This window comes from Dendrobates tinctorius, unplaced genomic scaffold (assembly GCF_039654945.1).
Source record: "Dendrobates tinctorius isolate UK_male_01 unplaced genomic scaffold, ASM3965494v1 ptg000015l, whole genome shotgun sequence".
In the NCBI taxonomy this organism is placed as follows: domain Eukaryota; kingdom Metazoa; phylum Chordata; class Amphibia; order Anura; family Dendrobatidae; genus Dendrobates; species Dendrobates tinctorius.
In genome coordinates this window covers 54317479-54343571 of record NW_027361683.1, presented here as the reverse complement: position 1 = coordinate 54343571, position 26093 = coordinate 54317479, and the positions used below count along the sequence as shown (strand labels likewise).

Below are 26093 nucleotides of genomic sequence, written 5' to 3'. Positions count from 1 at the left end.
TGCACTTCTGAGTCTGATAATGAAATGCCTAGTTCTTTTTCCCATGAAAGTAGGCAAAATGGTTTCGATGAGCTAGAAGAGGAAAAGACAAGGATGAAGTAAAAGTGGATACCATACAACTCAGCAAAAATATAATTAAAAATGTTTGTCCCAAATCCACTTTTAACCCCACCCACCATCGAGGTAGCCATTTGGATACTTTTTATGCTTTAGTATCCGAGGAATTTCGGGAATTAAATAAAACTGGGGGTAAAACTATACAAAAAAGGAAAACAGAAACTACAAGCTTAATAAGAAATGGACCAATAAGGCATAAAGGACCCTTTCAAAAAACTAACATTTCAAAGGAAGAAAAAGAAGCCTTAAACAAACTAAAGGACAATGATAAAATTGTAATTAGAGAGGCAGATAAAGGAGGGGGTATTGTCATTCAGGACCGAGATGACTATTTGGAGGAAGCATATAGTATACTATCGGATGCAAAATACTACACAAAATTAGATGCTGATCCTTCCAAGAAACATATTGAAGAATACCATAGGTTGATAGACCCTGCCTTTAACCAAAACATTCTAAATAAAAGGGAAAAACGTTTCCTGACTAACAAAAATCCAAATACAGCCCTCTTTTATCACCTGCCCAAGGTGCATAAAAATCCTGTGAAACCTCCCGGAAGACCGATCATTTCGGGTATCGGATCATTAACCAGCCAGCTGTCGCATTATATCGACTTGTACTTACAGGATCTAGTCAGAAAATTACCTTCTTTTCTCCTAGACTCCATTCAATTAATAAAAGAATGCGAAAATTTCGTTTGGGAAGAAAAGTACATGTTTATAACTTTAGCTGTACATGCCCTTTACTCCAATATTGATCATATATTGGGAATTAATTCAGTTTCACATTACTTGAATGGGATAGCAGATATGCCAGAACAACAGAGACAATTTTTAATAAGGCGTTTAAAATTCATATTAGAACATAACCTTTTTACCTTCCAGGGGCAATTGTATATACAGCGGCTTGGCACCGCAATGGGGACTCGGGTAGCGCCAAGTTTCGCAAATCTTTTCATGGGGTGCTTCGAGTCCTCATCGCCCCTGTGTCAGCAACCTTACTGTAACAACATAATATATTATCGTCGTTTTATTGATTATTTAATTGTATTTTGGAAAGGCACTGAAGTTGAAGCTCAAGAATTTATTGTGGCATTAAACATGAATGACTGGGGTATTACTTTTTCTGCAGAGGTTAACCCCTTCACCCCCAAGGGTGGTTTGCACGTTCATGACCGGGCCAATTTTTACAATTCTGACCACTGTACCTTTATGAGGTCATAACTCTGGAACGCTTCCATGGATCCCAGTGATTCTGACATTGTTTTCTCGTGACATATTGTACTTCATGTTAGTGGTAAAATTTCATTCAAATAACTTGCGTTTATTTGTGAGAAAAACGGAAATTTGGCGAAAATTTTGAAAATTTCGCAATTTTCCAACTTTGAATTTTTATGCCCTTAAATCACAGAGATACGGCACACAAAAAACTTGATAACTAACATTTCCCACATGTTTACTTTACATCAGCACAATTTTGGAACCAAAATTTTTTTTTGTTAGGAAGTTATAAGGGTTAAAAGTTGACCAGCGATTTCTCATTTTTACAACACCATTTTATTTTTAGGACCACATCACATTTGAAGCCACTTTGAGGGGTCTATATGATAGAAAATACCCAAAAGTGACACAATTCTAAAAACTGCACCCCTTAAGGTGCTCAAAACCACATTCAAGAAGTTTATTAACCCTTTAGGTGCGTCACAGGAATTTTTTTGAATATTTAAAAAAAAAATGAACATCTAACTTTTTTTCATAAAAAAAATACTTCAGGTTCAATTTTTTTTATTTTACCAAGGGTAACAGGAGAAATTGAACTGCAAAAGTTATTGTGCAATTTGTCCTGAGTACGCAGATACCTGATATGTGGGGGGAAACGACTGTTTCGGCGCATGGCAGAGCTCAGAATGGAAGGAGCGCCGTTTGACTTTTTCAATGCAAAATTGGCTGGAATTCAGATTGGACGCCATGTCACGTTTGGAGAGTCCCTGATGTACCTAAACAGTGGAAACCCCCTACAAGTGACCCCATTTTGGAAACTAGACCCCCCAAGGAACTTATCTAGATATGTGGTGAGAACTTTGAACCCACAAGGGCTTTACAGAAGTTTATAACGTACAGCGGTACAATTAAAAAATCATATTTTTTCCACAAAAATGATCTTTTCACCCCAATTTTTATTTTCCCAAGGGTAACAGGACCCTAAAAGTTATTGTGCAATTTGTCCTGAGTATGCTGATACCCCACATGTGGGGGTAAACCACTATTTGGGCGCATGGCAGAGCTCGGAAGGGAAGCGGCGCCATTTGACGTTTTTGGCTGGAATTGAGATCGGACACCATGTCGCGTTTGGAAAACCCCTGATGTACCAAAACAGTGGAAACCCCCACAAATGACACCATTTTGGAAACTAGACCCCCTAAGGAACTTATCTAGATGTGTGGTGAGAACTTTGAACCCCCATGGGCTTCACAGAAGTTTATAACATAAAGCCATACAATTAAAAAATCATATTTTTTCCACAAAAATGATCTTTTCACCCTCAATTCTTATTTTTCCAAGGGTAACAGGACCCTAAAAGTTATTGTGCAATTTGTCCTGAGTACGCTGATACCCCACATGTGGGGGTAAACCACTATTTGGGCGCATGGCAGAGCTCGGAAGGGAAGCAGCGCCATTTGACGTTTTTGGCTGGAATTGAGATCGGACACCATGTCGCGTTTGGAAAACTCCTGATGTACCAAAACAGTGGAAACCCCCCACAAATGACACCATTTTGGAAACTAGACCCCCTAAGGAACTTATCTAGATGTGTGGTGAGAACTTTGAACCCCCATGGGCTTCACAGAAGTTTATAACATAAAGCCATACAATTAAAAAATCATATTTTTTCCACAAAAATGATCTTTTCACCCTCAATTCTTATTTTTCCAAGGGTAACAGGACCCTAAAAGTTATTGTGCAATTTGTCCTGAGTACGCTGATACCCCACATGTGGGGGTAAACCACTATTTGGGCGCATGGCAGAGCTCGGAAGGGAAGCAGCGCCATTTGACGTTTTTGGCTGGAATTGAGATCAGACACCATGTCGCGTTTGGAAAACTCCTGATGTACCAAAACAGTGGAACCCCCCCACAAATGACACCATTTTGGAAACTAGACCCCCTAAGGAACTTATCTAGATGTGTGGTGAGAACTTTGAACCCCCATGGGCTTCACAGAAGTTTATAACATAAAGCCATACAATTAAAAAATCATATTTTTTCCACAAAAATGATCTTTTCACCCTCAATTCTTATTTTTCCAAGGGTAACAGGACCCTAAAAGTTATTGTGCAATTTGTCCTGAGTACGCTGATACCCCACATGTGGGGGTAAACCACTATTTGGGCGCATGGCAGAGCTTGGAAGGGAAGCAGCGCCATTTGACGTTTTTGGCTGGAATTGAGATCGGACACCATGTCGCGTTTGGAAAACTCCTGATGTACCAAAACAGTGGAAACCCCCCACAAATGACACCATTTTGGAAACTAGACCCCCTAAGGAACTTATCTAGATGTGTGGTGAGAACTTTGAACCCCCATGGGCTTCACAGAAGTTTATAACATAAAGCCATACAATTAAAAAATCATATTTTTTCCACAAAAATGATCTTTTCACCCTCAATTCTTATTTTTCCAAGGGTAACAGGACCCTAAAAGTTATTGTGCAATTTGTCCTGAGTACGCTGATACCCCACATGTGGGGGTAAACCACTATTTGGGCGCATGGCAGAGCTCGGAAGGGAAGCAGCGCCATTTGACGTTTTTAGCTGGAATTGAGATCGGACACCATGTCGCGTTTGGAAAGCCCCTGATGTACCAAAACAGTGGAACCCCCCACAAATGACACCATTTTGGAAACTAGACCCCCTAAGGAACTTATCTAGATGTGTGGTGAGCACTTTGACCCCCCCCAGTGCTTCACAGAAGTTTATAACGCCCGGGCGTGAAAATAAAAAATTTGTATTTTTTCCACAAACATGATCTTTTAGTCACCATTTTTTTATTTTCCCAAGGGTACCAGGAGAAATTGGACCCCAAAAGTTGTTGTCCAATTTGTCCTGAGTATGCTGATACCCCATATGTGGGAGAAAACTACTGTATGGGCACACGTCGGGGCTCGGAAGGGAAGTAGTGACGTTTTGGAATGCAGACTTTGATGGAATGGTCTGCGGGTGTCATGTTGCCTTTGGAGAGCCCCTAATGTACCTAAACAGTGGAAACCCCCCACAAATGACCCCATTTTGAAAACTAGACCCACTAAGGAACTTATCTAGATGTGAGGTGAGCACTTTGAACCCCCAAGGGCTTCACTCACATTTATAATGCCAGGGCATGAAAATAAAAAAATCGTATTTTTTCCACAAACATGATCAATTAGTCCCCAATTTTTTTATTTTCCCAAGGGTAACAGGAGAAATTGAACCCCAAAAGTTGTTGTCCAATTTGTCCTGAGTATGCTGACACCCCATATGTGGGATAAAACTACTGTATGGACACACGTCAGGGCTCGGAAGGGAAGTAGTGACGTTTTGGAATGCAGACTTTGATGGAATGGTCTGCGGGTGTCATGTTGCCTTTGGAGAGCCCCTAATGTACCTAAACAGTGGAAACCCCCACAAGTGACCCCATTTTGGAAACGAGACCCCCTAAGGAACTTATCTAGATGTGTGGTGAGCGCTTTGAACCCCCAAGGGCTTCACAGAAGTTTATAATGCCCGGGCATGAAAATAAAAAAATCGTATTTTTTCCAGAAACATGATCAATTAGTCCCCAATTTTTTCATTTTCCCAAGGGTAACAGGAGAATTTGGACCCCCAAAAGTTGTTGTCCAATTTGTCCTGAGTACGCTGACACCCCATATGTGGGAGAAAACTACTGTATGGACACACGTCGGGGCTCGGAAGGGAAGCAGTGACGTTTTGGAATGCAGACTTTGATGGAATGGTCTGCGGGTGTCATGTGCGTTTGGAGAGCCCCTGATGTACCTAAACTATTGAAACTCCCCACAAGTGACCCCATTTTGGACACTAGACCCCCCACGGAACTTATCTAGATGTGTGGTGAGCACTTTGAACCCCCAAGTGCTTCACAGAAGTTTATAACACTCGGAAGTGAAAATAAAAAAATCATTTTTTTCCACAAAAATGATATTTTTGCCCCCAATTTTTTATTTTCCTAAGGGTAACAGGAGAAATTGGACCCCAAAAATTGTTTTGCAATTTGTCCTGAGTAGGCTGATACCCTACATGTGGGGGTAAAACACTGTTTGGGCGCATAGCAGAGCTTGGAAGGGAAGGAGCACCATTTGACTTTTTCAACGCAGAATTGGCTGGAATTGAGATCAGACGCCATGTTGCATTTGGAGAGCCCCTGATGTGCTCAAACAGTGGAAACCCCCAATTCTAACTCCAACCCGAACCCCAACACGCCCCTAACCCTAACCCTAGCCCTAACCCTAACCCTACCCTAACCCTAGCCCTAACCCTACCCCAACACACCCCTAGCCCTAACCCTAGCCCTAACCCTAATGGAAAAATGGAAATAAATACATTTTTTTATTTTATTATTTTTCCCTAACTAAGGGGGTGATAATGGGGGGTTTGATTTACTATTTATGGCGGTTTTTATGTTTGGCGGCTGTCGCACGCTAAAAGACGCTTTTTATTGCAAAAATAGTTTTTGCATCACCACATATTGAGAGCTATAATTTTTCCGGATTTTGACCCACCGAGTCATGTGAGGTCTTATTTTTTGCGGGACGAGTTGACGTTTTTATTGGTACCATTTTCGGGCACGTGAAATTTTTTGATCGCTTTTTATTCCGATTTTTGGGACGCAGAATGAACAAAAACCAGCGTTTCATGAATTTCTTTTGGGGGGGGTGCGTTTACACCGTTCCACGTGCGGTAAAATTGTTAAAGCGGTTTTATTCTTCGGGTCAGTACGGTTACAGCGATACCTCATTTAGGTCGTTTTTTTATGTTTTTGTTGGTTTTATGCAATGAAAACTATTTTATATAAAAAATAATTATTTTTGCATCGCTTTATTCAGCGAGCTATAACTTTTTTATTTTTTCGCTGATGATGCTGTGTGGTGGCTCGTTTTTTGCGGGACAAGATGACGTTTTCAGCGGTACCATGGATATTTATATGCGTCTTTTTGATCGCACGTTATTACACTTTTTGTTTGGCGGTATGATAATAAATCATTATTTTTTGCTTCGTTTTTTATTTTTATTTTTTAAGGGGTTCGCTAAAGGGGTTAACTAATGGGACAGTTTTATAGGGCGGGTCGTTACGGACGCGGCGATACCTAATATGTGTACTTTTATTGTTTGTTTTTTTTATTATTTCCAAAAAATGGATTTATTGGGGGAATTTTTTTTTTTCTAATATATTTGGCGATTTTTTTTTAATTATTTTTACACTTTTTTTTATTTTTTTTTTTACTTTATTAAATAGTCCCAGGTGGGACATCACTGTCCTGTGACAGATCGCTGATCTGTCACATCACAGATCACTGTGACAGATCAGCAATCTGTCACAGGCACTGCAGAAGGCTTCCTCATGCCTGCGCTTTGCAGGCACTGAGGAAGCCAGCTTCCTGCAGGCCCCCGAAGGCCCCCGTCGCCATCTTGGATTCGGGGGCCTGGAGGAAAGGAGTCCCCCGCAGCAGCGCTGCACATTGCGCTGCCGTGGGGGGCTCAGGGAAGCACGGAGGGAGCCCCCTCCCTGACGATGCTTCCCTTTAACCCCCGGTACACCGCGATCGTGTTTGATCGCAGTGTGCAAGGGGTTAACGTGTCGGGGGCGGTCCGTGACCGCCCCTGACACATTGTGCCGGGTGTCAGCTGTGATAATCAGCTGACACCCGGCCGCGATCAGCGGCGCTCACCACGTGGGCGCCGCTGAACGCGCCGATGTACTATCCCGTCCATGGGCATAGGGGCCCAGGTCCCATGGACGGGATAGTACGTCGGATGGCAGAAAGGGGTTAAAGATCATTTTTGTGGAAAAAAATATGATTTTTTAATTTTCACAGGTCTGCGTTATAAACTTCTGTGAAGCACTTGGGGGTTCAAAGTGCACACCACACATCTAGATAAGCTCCATGGGGGGTCTAGTTTCCAAAATGCGGTCACTTGTGGGGGGTTTCTACTGTTTTGGCACATCAGGGGCTCTGCAAACGCAACATGACGCCCGCAAAACATTCCATCAAAGTCTGCATTCCAAAATGGCGCTCCTTCCCTTCTGAGCTCTGCCATGCACACAAACAGTGGATCCACCCCACATATGGGGTATCAGCGTACTTAGGACAAATTGCACCACAACTGTTGGGGTCCTATTTCTCCTGTTACCCTTGTGAAAATAAAAATTTGGGGGGCAAAAAGATCATTTTTGTGGAAAAAAATTATTTTTTTATTTTCACGGCTCTACGTTATAAACTTCTGTGAAGCACTTGGGGGTTCAAAGTGCTCACCACACATCCAGATAAGCTCCTTGGGGGGTCTAGTTTCCAAAATGGGGTTACTTGTAGGGGGTTTCCACTGTTTAGGCACATCAGGGGATCTCCAAATGTGACATGGCGTCCGATCTCAATTCCAGCCAAAAAAGTCAAATGGCGCTCGTTCGCTTCGGAGCTCTGCCGTGCACCCAAATAATAATAATAATAAATTTTATTTCTACATTTTAATTTTATTCCACAGCACTTTACATTTCAGAGGGGACTTGTACAGACGATAGACATTACAGCATAACAATAATCACATAGATCATAACAGATACCAAGAGGAATGAGGGCTCTGCTCGCAAGCTTACAATCTATGAGGAAAAAGGTAGAGATGAAAAGTGGGTGGTAACAATTGCCCTGATTGTTTGGATAAGCCATAATATTAAGTGTGTAACAGTGCAGACACAGAGGGCTGATAGATGCATAAAGCATGTGGAAACATGATACGGGGAACCTAGTTATGGTAAAACTTTTGACTGTACCACACAGGGAAAGTTAGGTTCATGTGTTGAGGCGGTAGGCCAATCTGAATAAATGCGTTTTCAGGGCACGCTTAAAATTGTAGGGATTGGGGACTAATCGTATTGACCTGGGAAGTGCATTCCAAAGAATTGGCGCAGCACGTGTAAAGTCTTGGAGACGGAAGTGGGAGGTTCTGATTATTGAGGATGCTAACCTCAGGTCATCAGCAGAACGGAGGGCACGGGTAGGGTGGTAGACTGAAATGAGGGAGGAGATGTAGGGTGGTGCTGTGCCATGGAGGGCTTTGTGGGTGAGGGTAATAAGTTTGTACTGGATTCTGGAGTGGATGGGTAGCCATTGTAAGGACTGGCACAAGGTAGAGGCATAAGTGTAACGATTGGCTAGGAATATAATCCTGGCTGCAGCATTCAAGACAGATTGGAGGGGGGAAGTTTGGTAAGAGGGAGACCGATTAGAAGAGAGTTACAATAGTCCAGACGAGAATGAATAAGAGAAACAGTAAGAGTTTTGGCGGAGTCAAAGGTAAGAAAAGGTCGAATTCTAGAAATGTTTTTGAGATGCAGATAACAAGAGCGAGCCAGTGATCAGATGTGGGGGGGCAAAGGAAAGCTCAGAGTCAAGTATGACCCCAAGACAGTGGGCATGTTGCTGTGGAGTAATAGTGGAACCACACACAGAAATGGCAGTGTCGGGTATAGGTACATTAGTAGAGGGAGAAAACACAAGGAGTTCAGTCTTTGACAGGTTCAGTTTCAGATATAGTGCGGTCATGATGTTAGACACAGTGCTTAGACAATCGCTGGTGTTTTCTAAAAAAGCAGACGTGATGTCAGGAGAGGAAGCGTATAATTGGGTGTCATCAGCATAGAGATGGTACTGGAAACCAAATCTACTGATTGTTTGACCAATATGGGGCACTGTACAAAGAGAAGAGGACGGGACCTAGAACCGATCCTTGAGGAACCCCAACAGTAAGTGGAAGATGAGGAGGAGGAGCCAGCAAAAGATACAGTAAACGAGCGGTCAGAGAGATAGGAGGAAAACCAGGAGAGAACAGTGTCCTTGATGCCGATGGATCAGAGCATAGTGAGGAAGAGCTGATGATCCACCATGTCGAATGCTGCAGAGAGATCCAAGAGAATTAGCATGGAATAGGGACCATTAGATTTAGCTGTTAATAGATCATTAGAGACTTTAGTGAGGGCAGTTTCAGTAGATTGTAAAGAGCGGAAACCGGATTGGAGAGGGTCGAAAAGAGAGTTGTGAGAGAGATAGCGGATCAGACAGAAGTGGACCAGGCATTCCAGGAGTTTAGAAATGAAGGGAAGATTAGAGAAAGGTCTATAGTTAGCGGCACAATTTTGGTTGAGGGATGGTTTTTTAAGTAGTGGATGTATGATGACATGCTTAAATGAGGAGGGAAAGATACCAGAAGAGAGAGAGAGGTTAAATATTTTAGTTAGGTGAGTGGTGACAGCAGGGGAAAGGGACTGGAGGAGATGTGACGGAAATGGGTTACTGGTGCAAGTGGTTGGGCGAGAAGATGCAAGCAGCCTGCTTACTTCTTCTGTGACTGGTTCAAAATCAGAGAGTGAGCTAGAAGCAGTGGGGGAGGGAGGACAGTGCATGGTATGAGGTGATTGGGAGATAATTTCCTGTCGAATCTGGTCAAATTTTTCTTTGAAGAAATTGGCCAGATCGTCAGCTCGAAGCTCCGTGGTTGGGGCCTCCACTCTTGGGTTGAGCAGGGAATGAAAAGTGTCAAAGAGACGTTTAGGGTTATTCAGAGGCGTAGCTAGGGTTTCGGTTCAGGGGGGGCGAAACTTCTGAGTGGGCCCCTAACTAGGTAACTTTGATTACAACTCGGTGACGCACCCTAATAGTGGATGTAGGAGATGACTGCGCCGTTACTGAAAATAATCCCTATATAAAGACCAACATGGATATTACCGCAATGTGGTCAGTGGTAAATACCAGTCCTACAAAACATATGTGATTACTGCACAGGTATAGTTGGTGTCTTACCGCTGACATTCTTTCTGATGGAATCGGTCACTTTTCACGTCTTTTCCATCTGGCCCAGACCGACATGACAACTCCTCCAGCCAGGACTCGGCTACAGAGAATACAACAACGACACGTTTCACTTCTCATATTCCAGCCCCATCACCACGTATCCCCAACCTGCACAAACCCATCATCCTGCTGATACCCCAATGCTGAGCCGCTGCTGCCGTATGTGTCCCTATTACAGCACCTGATACCCCAATGCTGAGCCGCTGCTGCCGTATGTGTCCCTATTACAGCACCTGATACCCCAATGCTGAGCCGCTGCTGCCGTATGTGTCCCTATTACTGCACCTGATACCCCAATGCTGAGCCACTGCTGCCGTATGTGTCCTTATTACTGCACCTGATACCCCAATACTGAGCCGCTGCTGCCGTATGTGCCCCTATTACTGCACCTGATACCCCCAATACTGAGCCTCTGCTGCTGTATGTGTCCTTATTACTGCACCTGATACCCCAATGCTGAGCCGCTGCTGCCGTATGTGCCCCTATTACTGCACCTGATACCCCAATACTGAGCCGCTGCTGCCGTATGTGTCCCTATTACTGCACCTGATACCCCAATACCGAGCCTCTGCTGCCGTATGTGTCCTTATTACTGCACCTGATACCCCAATACTGAGCTGCTGCCATATGTGTCCCTATTACTGCACCTGATACCCCAATGCTGAGCCTCTGCTGCTGTATGTGTCCCTATTACTGCAGCTGATACCCCAATACTTAGCCGATGCTGCCTTATGTGTCCCTATTACTGCACCTGATACCCCAGTGCTGAGCCGCTGCAGCCGTATCTGTCCCCATTACTGCACCTGATTCCCCAATACTGTGCCTCTGCTGCCGTATGTGTCCCTATTACTGCACCTGATGCCCCAATACTGAGCCACTGCTGCCGTATGTGTCCCTATTACTGCACCTGATACCCCCTATACACACACGGCTCTGCTCCACACCCCCTATACACAAACGGCTCTGCTCCGCACACCCCGTACACACGCGGCTCCGCACCATACACCTTGTACACATACGGCTCAAATCCGTACACCTTGTACACACGGCTCCACTCCATACACGCCGCACACACACGGTTCTGCTCTGTACACCCCGTACACACACCGCTCTGCTCTGTACACCCCGTACACACTTGGCTCCGCTCCGTACACAAACAGCTCTGCTCACCCAATACACACGGCTCTGCTCCTCTGTACACCTCATAAATGCATATCTTTGCTCCGTACACCTTCTACACACATGGCTCTGCTCTGTACACCTCATACACACACAGCTCTGCTACATCCACCCTGTAAACCAATCCTGACCCCACACAGAAACTTACTTCACCTCATCCAGCACCAGCACCATGACAACCAGCACAGCAGAGCCCTGTGCTGAAGCCCCTGATCATGTGACCCCCTGACTCCGCCCCTCCCGTGACCTCATCACAGATCCTGTGCGCACAGAAAAGCTCAGGACGACGTTGCTGGCTGTGAGGTAGGGCGCCCACTGCCGGCACCGGGCCCCCCACCACCTTCTCAGGGGCCCATAGCGGCTGGGCGGCAGAGTAGGGAGATTGATTCTCCCTGCTCTGCCACAGAATGTAACTGTATGGGTGCGCTGTGCACGCCGATACAGTTACAGTAGCGTAGCTCAGTGGGCCCATCAGAGCTCGGGGCCCCGGGGTGACCGCCCCCTCTGCCCCCCAGGTAGCTACGCTACTGGGGTTATTGGACAGTGAGGTGATGAGGGTTGCAGGGATTCAACTCGCTCAGGAGCCACGGGAGTTAATCAGGAGGCACGTTCCTTTTAAAAGTTCACAAGGTTTATTGCTTCATAACCCATAAAGCAGCACATTACACAAGGAATAGCCTTTAGCTCAGGCGAAAGCAAGCATAAATGTCCATGATTTCAGGCTCAGTCCTGGAGCCTCAGCAAACACAGGAGGCTTATCTGTCCTCACACACAGCCAATATCCACAGGCCTCACCGGGTCAGCAGCCTCAGCACGTGGTCTTCAGGAAGGTAGCACACCTTCCTCCACATAGGCCTAATCAGATCCATGCGCTCTCTCATGTGACCTACTCTGGTTACCTTATATGGTCCACAGCCACGCCCACTGGGTCACATGGCTATGACCTCATCACAGGTCCTACAAGCATTCATACACTCTATTAAGGCTTTCTAGACCTCGCCCCTAGGTGGGTTTGTAGGTAGCTCTCGCTGACACAGTGTAACAACAGCTCAGCAGTGCCTCTGCTGATCAGCACACATATTCAAGCTTCCATCCCAAGGCCACTTTCCTTGGGATACATAACGGTCATTCAGCATGCTATACCCATTACCACAATGGATATGCCTGTAAGCCCGTCCTGGGACACCCACACAGCGCCCCCTAGCGGACATAGTGGTCAATGCAACACATACCAACCCCCTCTGTTCAAACTTGTGGGGTTGAACACATGACATCACCCAGAGATCTCGAGACCGGGCACCCATGTCACCTTGCCCTACAAGTTGAGAGGACCGTCTCCATCTGTTTCGGCAGTCATACTGCATCATATTTACGTTAGGCCTCCCCCGCCCCCAGCGGTCAGTATCTCGGCCTTGGTCTTTGGCCTTCCCGTCAAAGTCCGTCAGCATGACCAGACACTCTTTAGTCTCCACCTGTCTGCAGTGCGCTCTGTCACATGACCTTTCTCTCACTGGCCGGCGCTCCCGGTTCGTACGGTCATGAGTCCCACGTCCAGTTGGGCAAACTGGCTGGTCTGAGTCTGACCCTCTGTCGCTAAGTCCACCACCGAGTCTCATGCCTATGCTACTAAGATTAGAACTGCCACTTGTGGACTCTCGGCATTCTTGCCTTCGACTACCTGTCCTCTCATTATTTGGAGGATCCCTTTGGGTCCTTACACCTTGGGTTGGAGGTGGATGCCACCTGACGTTCTGTATCTGCTTATTCATCTGCAGTCGATCCTGTCTAAGCTGCTCTATCTCCTTCAGGTACGCTACCCGATATTCCAGGAGCATGCGATGCTTCCCAATGCTTTCCATCGAGCCAACCACATTGACTGGAACCATGTCATCTTCAACAGCAACTTGGATTTCCCCAGCAGGTGGGATCCTCACTCTCTTCACACTGGATCGATTTATCATCTCCTGCATCACCTTTCAAGTCTGCCAACGACTTTCCACACCAGATTTCTGGGTAACGGAATTATGTCTTCCACAAAGCCCAGCCGACTTTGAGCTTCCCTCACAAGCTCCAGACGTCGAGCGGCTTTCCTATTACGCACCACGAGCATCTGTTTCATGCGGAGACATTGTAGGTGCATCTCCTTCAGGACAGCCACCCTTCTCTCTGTGTCTTCTGTTTCTGCATGTATCACCAACTGGTCTGTCTCTGGTGCCCAGTTCACACTATAGGCCTTTACTGCACACCCTCGCTGGCATATGCTTCTCGCACGTCTTCGGGTACCTCCATCATGCACTTGAAGGTCGTGGACTTGCTCTCATCCTGGACAGATGGCTCTGGGTTCCCCACAGACACTTCCCTTAATACAGTTGTCCCGACCAGGGGGAATATCTTGTTCAGCTCTTAGCTCCCCAACTTCACAAGATCTCATCTCTTCACGACCCTCTGCCAAGATGGGCCCCGGCAGCTCCGTTCCACCACCAGTCGGACCCGGCCGCTGTACATCTCCATCCAAGCTCTTCTCCCACAGAAGGCCTTTTACTACTCCTCTGAGTTCTTCCATCTCATCCCTAATGGTCTTGTTCACATTTTGCCACGTTGACAGGTGACGTCTGAGCTCCAAGACTTCTTTCTCAAGCCCTTCCACCCTGTGCTCGGCCATTTGTCTCAGGATTCTTTCTCGTTCAAGATGTTCTTCCACTGTCTCCTTTATTAACTGTATCTCATGATCTTGTTCTCTTTTGGCCAGCACGTGTCGCAGCACTACCTCTTTAATTATATTGTCAAAGGGTACCACTGGGTCAGTCCCATCAGTCTCCTCTCCCAGCCCACCATCCGTCATGTCACGAGATGTCAGGTCCGTAAGTTGGGCAGATGTACCTTTTCTTCTGGTCGGTTCTACCTCTGACCTGTCCACTTTAGGAGGCGTCACCGTCTCAGTGTCCGCTGGCCCCACAGTCGAAACGTCTTCATCGTCTGACCATACGTCATCAAACACGACAAAGTCTCGGCCCCTCTCAAAGGTATGCACTAAGTTTGGTGGCATACTACCACCTTGACACTTCCCCTCTGTCATCTCAATCATAATTCTGTCCTTCGTATAATTCACAATGACCCCATGGTCGCAGCGAACCCTGACTTTTTTTCGGTCAGAGATAAAACGAGAGGAGTTCCTGTCAGAGTCACCTGACTCTTTGAGTCCAGCCTACCAGGGACTCCTTCCCGGTGCAGCATCACGGTACACACCTGTGGCCCGTCGGTATCAGGAAAATACATGCCGCACTCCTCAAAACTCATACACACACTGCAGTTCCCCAGACATACCCACTGAGGCAACCAGTGTTGCCATTTCCTGAACCACCCCAATTTGGGTCACCGCCCCCTCCTGGGACTCCACCCCTTTTTGGGTTACCACCCCAATTTGGGTCACCGCCCCCTCTGGGACTCCACCCCTTTTGAGTTACCACCCCAATTTGGGTCACTGCCCCCTTCTGGGACTCCACCCCCTTTTGGGCTACCACTCTGATTTGGATCACCGCCCCTTCTGGGACTCCACCCCCTTTTGGGCTACCACCCCAATTTGGGTCACCGCCCCCTTCTGGGACTCCACTCCTTTCTGGGCCACCGACCCCTTTCGGGACTTCCCCATGTCCGTTCTGCAGAACTTCTTATGCCACAGTTCACACAGTACAGTTTATATCTTTTTGGGCTGGTACTGGCCCTTTAAGCACGACACCACACCAGTTCCTTCTGGCGCTGCCACAGCTCCTGCTGTCACAAATCACCGGCACCTCCAGCTGTCGCTGACCAGCAGCTGCTGGTGTCAATGCAGCTCCTGCTGCGCCGTCTTCGTGGACCCGCCGAACCACCGGAAGCCGCTTGTCCCCTTTGTAGCCCCGCCGAGTTACCGGAAGCCGCTTGTCCCCTTCGTAACCCCGCCGAGTTACAGCAAGCCGCTTGTCACCTTCTTGACTCCCACTGAGCCACCGCAGGCTGTTAAGAAAAAAAAACCACACCGCACAAAACTCACGTGTCCTGTCTGTGTGCTATTCAGGACGTTCCGTCTCTGCCTGAGACCGTCCAACACACAGGGCGCACTGGGTGCTATTCAGGGAGCCGACCCTCCTCCCAGGGTTTCCCAACACACCGGCCTCACCAGGTCCAGGGGCTCAGCAGCTGCTCTTCAGGACATTCATTTCCTCCTGAGACTGCCCAACACTCACGCCTCACCAGGTCAAAGGTCATAACATGTGCTCCAGGGATCCGACTCTTTTCCTAGAACCTCCCAACACTGACCCTCCAGGACCTTGCTCACTGAACCCTCCAGGTACACAGTCTTTCCCACTGACCCAGGTCAGCATGCCACAGACTCCTGTCTGTTACCTGTTGGTGACGGCCACACAGGTTCTCGGACACCTCTTCTCCTCAGAGGTATCCCACGAATATCAATACAGTCACTTTCTCTGACCCCCGTCAGTATTACTCATGATTTTCCAGACTGTCTGCTCTCCTGGCTCAGAGCCGCCAGTACGGCAACATGTGCTTCTTGGAACCGCTGCCCGCAGTCTGTCACCAATTGTAGGGATTCAACTCGCTCAGGAGCCACGGGATTCAATCAGGAGGCACGTTCCTTTTAAAAGTTCACAGGGTTTATTGCTTCATAACCCATAAAGCAGCACATTACACAAGGAATAGCCTTTAGCTCAGGTGAAATCAAGCATAAGTGTCCATGATTTCAGGCTCAGTCCTGGAGCCTCAGCAAACACAGGAGGCTTATCTGTCCTCACATACAGCCACAGGCCTCATCGGGTCAGCAGCCTCAACACGTGGTCTTCAGGAAGGTAGCACACCTTCCTCCACATAGGCCTGCCGGGACCTTCCACTTGGCCCAATCAGATCCATGCGCTCTCTCTCATGTGACCTACTCTGGTTACCTTATATGGTCCATAGCCACGCCCATCGGGTCACATGGCTATGACCTCATCACAGGTCCTACAAGCATTCATACACTCTATTAAGGCGTTCTAGATGCCGCCTCTAGGTGGGTTTGTAGGTAATAATAATAATAATCTTTATTTATATAGCGCCAACATATTCCGCAGCGCTTTACAGTTGAACAGTTTCAAACACAACAGTCATAAGTAACAACGTTAACAATACAATAATTAAAGCGAAATAAGACGACCCTGCTTGTGGAGCTTACAATCTACAATGAGGTGGGGGAGATACAAAGCATAGGTTTGTATTTACAATGATGTATTTACAATGACGGTCCAGCCATCTTCAGGGGGTGGGGGTTAGATGGAGATAGTGAATGGGCTACACACACACAAACATAACATGACTTTGATTACTGAATGTGATAGGCCGCTCTGAACAAATGCGCTTTGAGCGAGCGCCTAAAACTATGCAAATTGTGGATGATCCTAATATCTTGGGGTAGAGCATTCCAGAGGATTGGCGCAGCACGGGACAAGTCTTGGAGTCGGGAGTGGGAGGTACGGATTAGGGCAGAGGTTAGTCGAAAGTCATTTGCAGAGCGCAGCGGTCGGTTAGGCCGATAGACAGAAATGAGGGAGGAGATGTAAGGGGGTGCCGCACTGTGGAGAGCTTTGTGGGTGAGAACAAGTACTTTGAATTGTACCCTGTAATGAATTGGCAGCCAGTGTAACGACTGGCGAAGAGCGGACGCGTCTGAGTAACGATTAGCCAGATGGACAACCCTGGCTGCTGCATTAAGGATAGACTGGAGAGGGGAGAGTCGAGTGAGAGGGAGGCCAATTAATAGAGCATTACAGTAGTCCAGGCGGGAGTGGATCAGGGCGACAGTGAGAGTTTTTGTTGTTTCCATGGTGAGAAAAGGGCGGATTCTAGAGATGTTCTTTAGGTGTAAGCGGCATGAGCGGGCAAGAGATTGTATATGGGAGGTGAAGGAGAGATCGGAGTCGAACATAACACCCAGACAGCGTGCCTGCTGTCGGGGTGTTATTATGGTGCCACCCACAGAGAGGGAAATGTCAGATTTAGGGAGGTAGCTCTCGCTGACACAGTGTAACAACAGCTCAGCAGTGCCTCTGCTGATCAACACACATATTCAAGCTTCCATCCAAAGGCCACCTACCTTGAGATACATAACGGTCATTCAGCATCCTATACCCATTACCACAATGGATATGCCTGTAGGCCCGTCCTGGTATACCCACACAGCGCCCCGTAGCGGACATAGTGGTCACTGCACCACAGGGTGTTGAAATAGGTTTGTTTGGAGAGGTGAAGGGCAGTGTTGTATGTTCTAAGCATAAACTTATAATGGATGAAATCTTCATGTAGACTGGATTTTCTCCACAGACGTTCGGCACACCTGGAGCACCACTGCAGGAAACGTGTTTGCAGGGTGTACCAGGGTTATCGCTGTCTGTGTCATGTTGTTCTATGTATAGGAGGTGTATATTCATCCAGGCACATTGAAGTGTTTCATTGTAATGCTTTAGTGCAGAATCAGGACATGAGAGGGAGAAGATAGGGGCCAATGAAGACTGCAAGTTCTTCATAAGTTTCTGGGTGTTAATGGCCTTTATGTTTCTATAAGTATGGACAGCGGGGGTGACCTGAGCGGCCTGGCAGTTCTTGATAGAGAATGAAAATAGAGGGGAGTTTGCGAAATCATCCACTGCACAAAGCCGGGAGAAGATCAAGTCGAGGGAGTTTCCGTTTTCATGCGTTGGAGAATTAGTAAGCTGCGAAAGGCCAAACGAGGAGGTCAGAGATAAAAGGTGGGTAGCAGATGGGGAGAGGGGAAGAGCAATGGGGATGTTGAAATCGCCCATGATGAGGTTAGGGGTGTCAGAAGGAGAGAAAATGTGGAAGCCAAGTGGCAAAATGATCCAGAAAATGATGGGAGGGGCCGGGAAGATGATACACCATCGCCACTCGCATGGAGAAGGGGGTGTAGATTCTGACAGCATGGACCTCAAAAGAAGGGAAGACAAGTGAGGGTACCTGAGGGATAACCTGAAAGGTACATTTGGATGATAGAAGCAGACCAACGCCTCCACCTGCTCTTTTGTCTGATCTTAGGGTATGAGAAAAGTGTAATCCCCCATATGAAAGAGCAGTAGCAGCGGTAGTGTCTGACTGCTGGATCCAACTTTCAGTAAGAGCCAGGTGGTTAAGAGAATTTGAAAGAAAGAAGTAATGGATTAAGGAGAGTTTATTACACACTAAGCGAGAATTTCCAAAGGGCACAATTAAGAGAGACAGAAGGCATGCAGGGAATATGAATAAGATTAGAGGGGTTTCTGAATGTAGCAGTTGGGGGGGGTTTGACTTTCTATAACATGTAATTTACCCCCACATATGGGGTATCAGTGTACTCAGGACATATTGCACAATAACTTTTGGGGTCCTGTTACCCTTGGGAAAATAAAAATTGGGGGTGAAAAGATCATTTTTGTGGAAAAAAATCGGAGTACAAAGGAGAAATTGCACAACAAATATTGTGATTCATTTTCTCCTGATACCCTTAACAAAATAAAAAAAATTGCGTCCAAACAATAATTTTGGGGAAAAAAAGTTAAATGTTCATTTTTTCCTTCCACGTTGCTTCAATTCTTGTGAAGTACCTAAACGGTTAATAAATTTCTTGAACGTGGTTTTGAACACCTTGAGGGGTGCAATTTTTAGAATGGTGTCACTTTTGGGTATTTTCTGTTATATTGACCCCCCCAAACTCACTTCAAATGTGAGGTTGTCCCTAAAAAAAATGGTTTTGTAAATTTTGTTGGAAGAATGAGAAATCTCTGGTCAAATTTTAACCCTTATAACTTCCTAAGAAAAAAAAATTTTGGTTCCAAAATTGTGCTGATGTAAAGTAGATATGTGGGAAATGTTATTTATTAACTATTTTTTTGTGACATATCTCTCTGATTTAAGGGCATAAAAATTAAAAGTTTGAAAATTGCAAAATTTTAAAAATTTTCGCCATATCCCCATTTTTTTCATAAATAAACGCAAGTCATATTGAAGAAATTTTACCACTAACATGAAGTACAATATGTCACGAATAAACAAAGTCAGAATCAGCGGGATCCGTTGAAGCGTTCCAGAGATATAACCACATAAAGTGACAGTGGTCCAATTTCAAAATTAAGGTCTGGTCTTTAACCTACAAAATGGCTTGGTCGTTAAGGGGTTAAGATCAGTCAGCACTGGGCTAACAGACAAATCCTAACAGCTAGGCTGTGATCATAGAGATGTATGCAGCGATATCACAAATGGAGATGTTGGCACTGATAACACAACCAGAGATATATACACCGATATCACAACCGGAGATGTATGCACCGATATCTCAGCCGGAGATATATGCACCGATATCACAACCGGAGATATATGCACCGATATCACAACCAGAGATATATGCACCGATATCATAGCCGAAGATGTATGCACCGATATCACAGCTGGAGATGTATGCACCGATATCACAACCAGAGATATATGCACCGATATCACAACCAGAGATATATGCACCGATATCACAGTCGGAGATGTATGCACCGATATCACAACCGGAGATATATGCACCGATATCACAACCAGAGATATATGCACCGATATCATAGCCGGAGATGTATGCACCGATATCACAACCGGAGATATATGCACCGATATCACAACCAGAGATATATGCACCGATATCATAGCCGAAGATGTATGCACCGATATCACAGCCGGAGATGTATGCACCGATATCACAACCAGAGATATATGCACCGATATCATAGCCGAAGATGTATGCACCGATATCACAGCTGGAGATGTATGCACCGATATCACAACCAGAGATATATGCACCGATATCACAACCAGAGATATATGCACCGATATCATAGCCGGAGATGTATGCACCGATATCACAACCGGAGATATATGCACCGATATCACAACCAGAGATATATGCACCGATATCATAGCCGAAGATGTATGCACCGATATCACAGCCGGAGATGTATGCACCGATATCACAACCAGAGATATATGCACCGATATCATAGCCGAAGATGTATGCACCGATATCACAGCTGGAGATGTATGCACCGATATCACAACCAGAGATATATGCACCGATATCACAACCAGAGATATATGCACCGATATCACAGCCGGAGATGTATGCACCGATATCACAACCGGAGATATATGCACCGATATCACAACCAGAGATATATGCACCGATATCATAGCCGAAGATGTATGCACCGATATCACAGCCGGAGATGTATGCACCGATATCACAACCAGAGATATATGCACCGATATCATAGCCGAAGATGTATGCACCGATATCACAGCTGGAGATGTATACACTGATAACACAATCGAAGATGTATGCACTCATATCAGAGTGGTATTCTCTGAAATACTGCCTATACCACGTGCCACGCCAGAGAGGCAATGGGAGATTAGGGAGGTTAATAAGTGGCTCAGGAATTGGAGTAGGAAGGAGGGGTTTGGGTTCCAGGAGAACTGGGCCAACTTCTCAGTTGGCTACAGGTTCTACGCTAGGGACGGGCTGCACCTCAATGGGGAGGGTGCAGCTGTGCTGGGGGAGAAAATGGCTAGAAGGTTGGAGGAGTGTTTTAACTGGGACTGGGGGAAGGTATTCATTTTATTGGAGGGAAAGACAGTGCAGATAGAGACCTGGGCACAAATAATGAAATTGGGGGTGGTGTTAGAACAGTTAAAAATTTAAGAAAGAATAGAGGTACAGAGAGATACATAAAGTGAATGTATAAAGTGAATGTATGCTAATGCCAGAAGCCTCGCCAACAAGATGGAGGAATTGAAGTTAATGTTCTTGGAACATAATTATGACATGGTGGGGATATCTGAGACATGGCTGGACGAGAGCCATGACTGGGCGGTTAATTTACAGGGCTATAGTCTGTTCAGAAATGACCGTACAAATAAACGAGGGGGAGGCGTGTGTTTATATGTAAAATCATCCTTAAAACCCCTTCTGCGTGATAATATATGTGAATCTAATGAAAATGTAGAGTCCCTGTGGGTGGAGATAAGGGGTGGGGGAAAAATAATAAATTACTGATAGGCAGGGGTGGATTAAGGGTAGTCTGGGCCCCGGGCTGTTCAGACTCTGTGGGCCCCCCGATCATGTGACAGGGTCGGGAAGTCACTAGTTTTCATGACGCATACGGTGCGTCAAGGGGCGGGAAGGGGTTAAATACTGAGGTAAAAAAACTGCAAATACGCAACGTGTGCACGAGGCCTCACAAATACTGAGGTAAAAAACACCAAATGCTCAGTGTGTCCATGAGGCCTTACAAATACTGAGTGAAAAATTCAACAAATACTCTGCGTGTGCACGAGGCCTTATAAACACTGAGGTAAAAACTCACCAAATACTCAGCATGTGCACGAGGCATTATAAATACTGAGGTAAAACATCATCAAATACTCAGCATGTGCACAAGGCCTTATAAATATTGAAGTAAAAACTCACCAAATACTCAGCGTGTGCACGAGGCCTTATAAATACTGAGGTAAAAACTCACCAAATACTCAGCGTGTGCACGAGGCCTTACAAATACTGGAAGGCTTCCACCCAACATGGAGTCCTGACTAACCTGTACCTAACATCGAAACCAGCTAATAGTCTGCAATCACCTGCTGACCTGGACCCATGACCTGTCAGACAAGTTACTTCACATGAGTCACACAGAGGCTTCTGCTTCATGAACTTTCCCAGATAGAAGAAGCAGCCTCCAATGTGCAGCCTGTGGAAGAGACGCTCCTCATCACAGGCTGTGCCCAACATGGCAGCAGAGAGGTTAACGCCACAGACAAGTCGCCGTCTCCTCACACACTGGACACGACGCTGCATCTGGCGACAAACAAGCGCATAATGTGCAATGTTAGTCATGTCCCAGATGTTCAGCATGTGGAGGACCAAGGGGGGACAAAAAAGACCCCAGGATTGGAACAGGAGCATGGGAAAGTGGATGGCGGTCGGAGGGGCAGGGTTTATATAGGGATCGGAGTAAGTATATATATATATATCCAGACACATATTACTACATGCGGGCAGCGTACACATGCACAATCCTCAGGTTGTATAACTTTCAACTGGTCAAAACATTTCTCTCAGTAGGCCAAGAGACAAATGTGGCAGGAATAAAGTACACCTCATAGTAACTTATGTGTGAGGCAGAGGCGACAAGACCCACCATCTCGTGCCCACCTTACTAGAGGTGCCCACTGCCCACATATAACAAAGTTGATGGAAACAGATGACAGCCACTATGATGATTGGTTACCGGCCACCCGACCACACCCATTTCACAACTAGTCACACCCATGTCCATGCCCCAACCACACCCATTTAGCACTGCTGATCACACTGACTGGTACTGACTGGTACTGAGGGCACAGTGGCTGGCATTATGGGCACAGTGGCTGGTACTGTGGGCACATTGACTGGTACTGAAGAAAAGAAAGAAACAACAGAGAGAGAAAAAAAGGAGAGAGAAAGAAAGAACAGAGAGAAAGAAAGAAGAAACAGAGAGAGAAAGGAAAAAAGAACAGAGAGAAAAAAAGAAAGAGAAGAAAGAAAGAAAGAACAGAGAGGGAGAAAGAAAAAAGAGGGGAAATAAAGAGCAGAGAGAGAAAGAAAGAAAGGGAAAGAAAGAAAGAAAAAGAAAGAAAGAAAGAAAGACAGAAAGAAAGAAAGGGGAAAGAAAGAGAACAGCGAGGGAGAGAGAAAGAAAGAGGGGAAAGAAGGAACAAAGAGAGAAAGAAAGAGAAAGAAAGAGGTGAAAGAAAGAACAAAGAGAGAAAAAAAGAAAGAAATGGGAAAGAAAGAACAGAAAGGGAGAGAGAAACAAAGAGGGGAAAGAAAGAATAGAAAGTGAAAGAAAGAAAGACAAGGAAAGAGGGGAAAGAAAGATTCTATAGAGATACTATAGCAGCCCGGCTCACATTGTAGTGCCCACCTGAGCCTCCTGGTGCAGGACATATTATGATCCACTCACATGGCCGACATCCCCGAGTCCAAGGCGATCCCGCTGTCCGCGCTGTCGTCGGAGGATATGGTGATGATCTGAAGCATTCCCTGAAGTGCCTCCATGGTTCCATAACAATCTCCTCTGGTCAGCTTCCAGCACGTCACTTCCGATGGAATATCACATGCGAGTTTTCTAGTGCTACTTGGGGCTCCGCCGTATATTCCTGTGTCTGTGGGAAAAGTAAGCTCCCGGTCGGGCAGTCGGGCAGACACTCAAAATCTGGGACGGTTGGGAGGTATGAATGCTCCACATCATACACCTTGTACATGCATGGCTCCGGACACCTCATTCACACACTGTTCCGCTTTGTATGCCTCGTACACACGGCTTCGCTCCGTACACCTCGCACACACACGGCTCCACTCAGTACACACATGGCTCCAATCCGTAAACCTCGTACACATGCGGCTCTGCTCCGTACACCTTATACACACGCGGCCACGCTCTGTACACCTTGTACACACATGGCTCTACTCTGTAAACCTTGTACACATGCGGCTTTGCTCCATACACCTCGTACACACGCAGCTCCGCTCCGTAAACACATGGCTCAGCTTTGTACACACAGGGCTCTGTTCTGTACACCTCTTACATATGCGGCTCCGTACACACACGCGGCTTCGCTCTGTACACCTCGTACACACACCCGGCTCCGCTCCGTACACCTCGCACACGTGCAGCTCTGCTCTGTACACACAGTGCTCCATTCTGTACACCTCGTACACCCACGCGGCTTCGCTCCGTACACCTCGTACACACACGTGGCTTCGCTCCGTACACCTCGCACACATGCAGCCCCGCTCCGTACACCTCGCACACGTGCAGCTCAGCTCTGTACACACAGGGCTCCGTTCCGTACACCTCGTACACACACGCACGGCTTCGCTCCGTACACGCATGCAGCTCCACGCTGTATACCTCGTACACACACGTGGCTCGGCTCCGTATACCTCGCACACGCACAGCTCAGCTCTGTACACACTGGGCTCCGCTCCATACAACTCGTAAATTTCGTGCGTGCGGCTCCGCTCCGTACACCGCGCGCGGCTCCGCTCCGTACACCTCGTACACACACGGCTCCGCTCCACACAACTCGTACACACACGGCTCCGCTCTGTACACCTCACACATTCGCGGCTCTGCTCTGTACACCTCGCACATTCGCGGCTCCGCTCCGTACACTTCGCACATTCGCAGCTCCGCTCCGTACACCTCGTACACACACGGCTCCACTCCATACACCTCGCACATTCGCAGCTCTGCTCCGTACACCTCGCACACACATGCAGCTACATCCATCCTGTAAACCCCTCCTGACCCCACACATACTTCCCTCATCCAGCATCATTAAAACGAGTACAGCAGAATCCCGCATACAATACATTGATGGCTGTGTGCACAGGACCTGTGATGAGGTCACAGGAGGGGAGGAGTCAGGGGTCACATGATCAGGGGCCTCCAACTGAAACCCCTGATCATGTAACCCCTGACTCCTCCCCTCCTGTGACCTCATCGCAGGTCCTGTGCGCACAGAGCATGGATTTATCAGTGAGGGGCTGGTGCTGCGGTGGCCGGTGGGTCTGAGAGGGGGAGGAAAGGGTCAGTACATGGGGGGGCGTGGCGCTATGGTGGCGGATTATAATGGGGCAATTTTCCCTGGGCTCCAGGCCCCCCCACACCACTGGGCCCTGGGCTACCGCCCAGACTGACCTCATTATAATCCGCCACTGCTGATAGGGGTTTGTTATAAGTCTCCAAAAATAATGGAAGCAACAGAGAATATCCTCATAAAGCAAATAGATGAAGCTGCGACTCATGGAGAAGTCATTATTATGGGGGACTTCAACTACCCTGAAATACATTGGGGAATTGAAACCTGCAGTTCCAGCAAAGGTTGATAACTATGAGAGACGATTACCTTTCACAACTGGTTCAGGACCCAACAAGAGGGGGGGCACTGCTAGACCTAATATTAACCAAAAGGCCAGACGGCATATCAAATATAAGGGTTGAGGGTCACTTGGGTAATAGTGATCACAATATAATAAGTTTTCATGTATCCTTTTATAAGATGTGTAGTAGAGGGGTTACAAGGACACTAAACTTCAGGAAGGCAAATTTCCAATGGATGAGAGATGATCTTGGTGTAATTAACTGGGATGATATCCTGAGACATAAAAATACACAAAGAAAATGGGAGACGTTTATTAACATCCTGAATAGGACCTGTGCATAATATATACCGTATGGGAATAAACATGCTAGAAATAGGAGGAGACCACTATGGCTAAATAGAGCTGTAAGGGGTGCAATAAGAGATAAAAATAAAGCATTTAGAGAATTAAAGCAAGTAGGTAGTGATGAGGCATTAAATAAATACAGAAGATTAAATAAATTCTGTAAAAATCAAACCAAGGCAGCAAAGATTGAGGGTATGTGCCCACGTTGCAGTTTTGAAGCAGATTTTTCCTGAGCAGAAACGCACACCCTTGGCAGAAAAAACGCATGCGGATTTTATTCTGTTTTTTACGCGTTTTTCTATGCGTTTTTTTAAGCGTCTTTGAGCCCAAATAAAGTTGGGACAAAAAAAAGGCTCCTATGAG

At 46.5% G+C, this 26093-nt stretch overlaps 1 protein-coding gene across 4 annotated transcripts in view; it reads right to left on the bottom strand.

The window, feature by feature from the left end:
* NKAIN1 (sodium/potassium transporting ATPase interacting 1) overlaps positions 1 to 26093 on the bottom strand; it is a 214874-nt gene that overhangs the window by 155457 nt on the left and 33324 nt on the right. Inside the window, exon 1 of one of the 4 annotated variants that reach the window (XM_073564375.1) lies at positions 995 to 1166. The exons of the other annotated variants lie outside the window; for them this stretch is intronic. Within the exon in view, the coding sequence (XP_073420476.1) occupies positions 995 to 1075 (81 nt within the window). The 5' untranslated portion in view covers positions 1076 to 1166. Of the gene's footprint in view, positions 1 to 994; positions 1167 to 26093 lie in introns of those variants that run through there. 4 annotated transcript variants of the gene reach the window in all.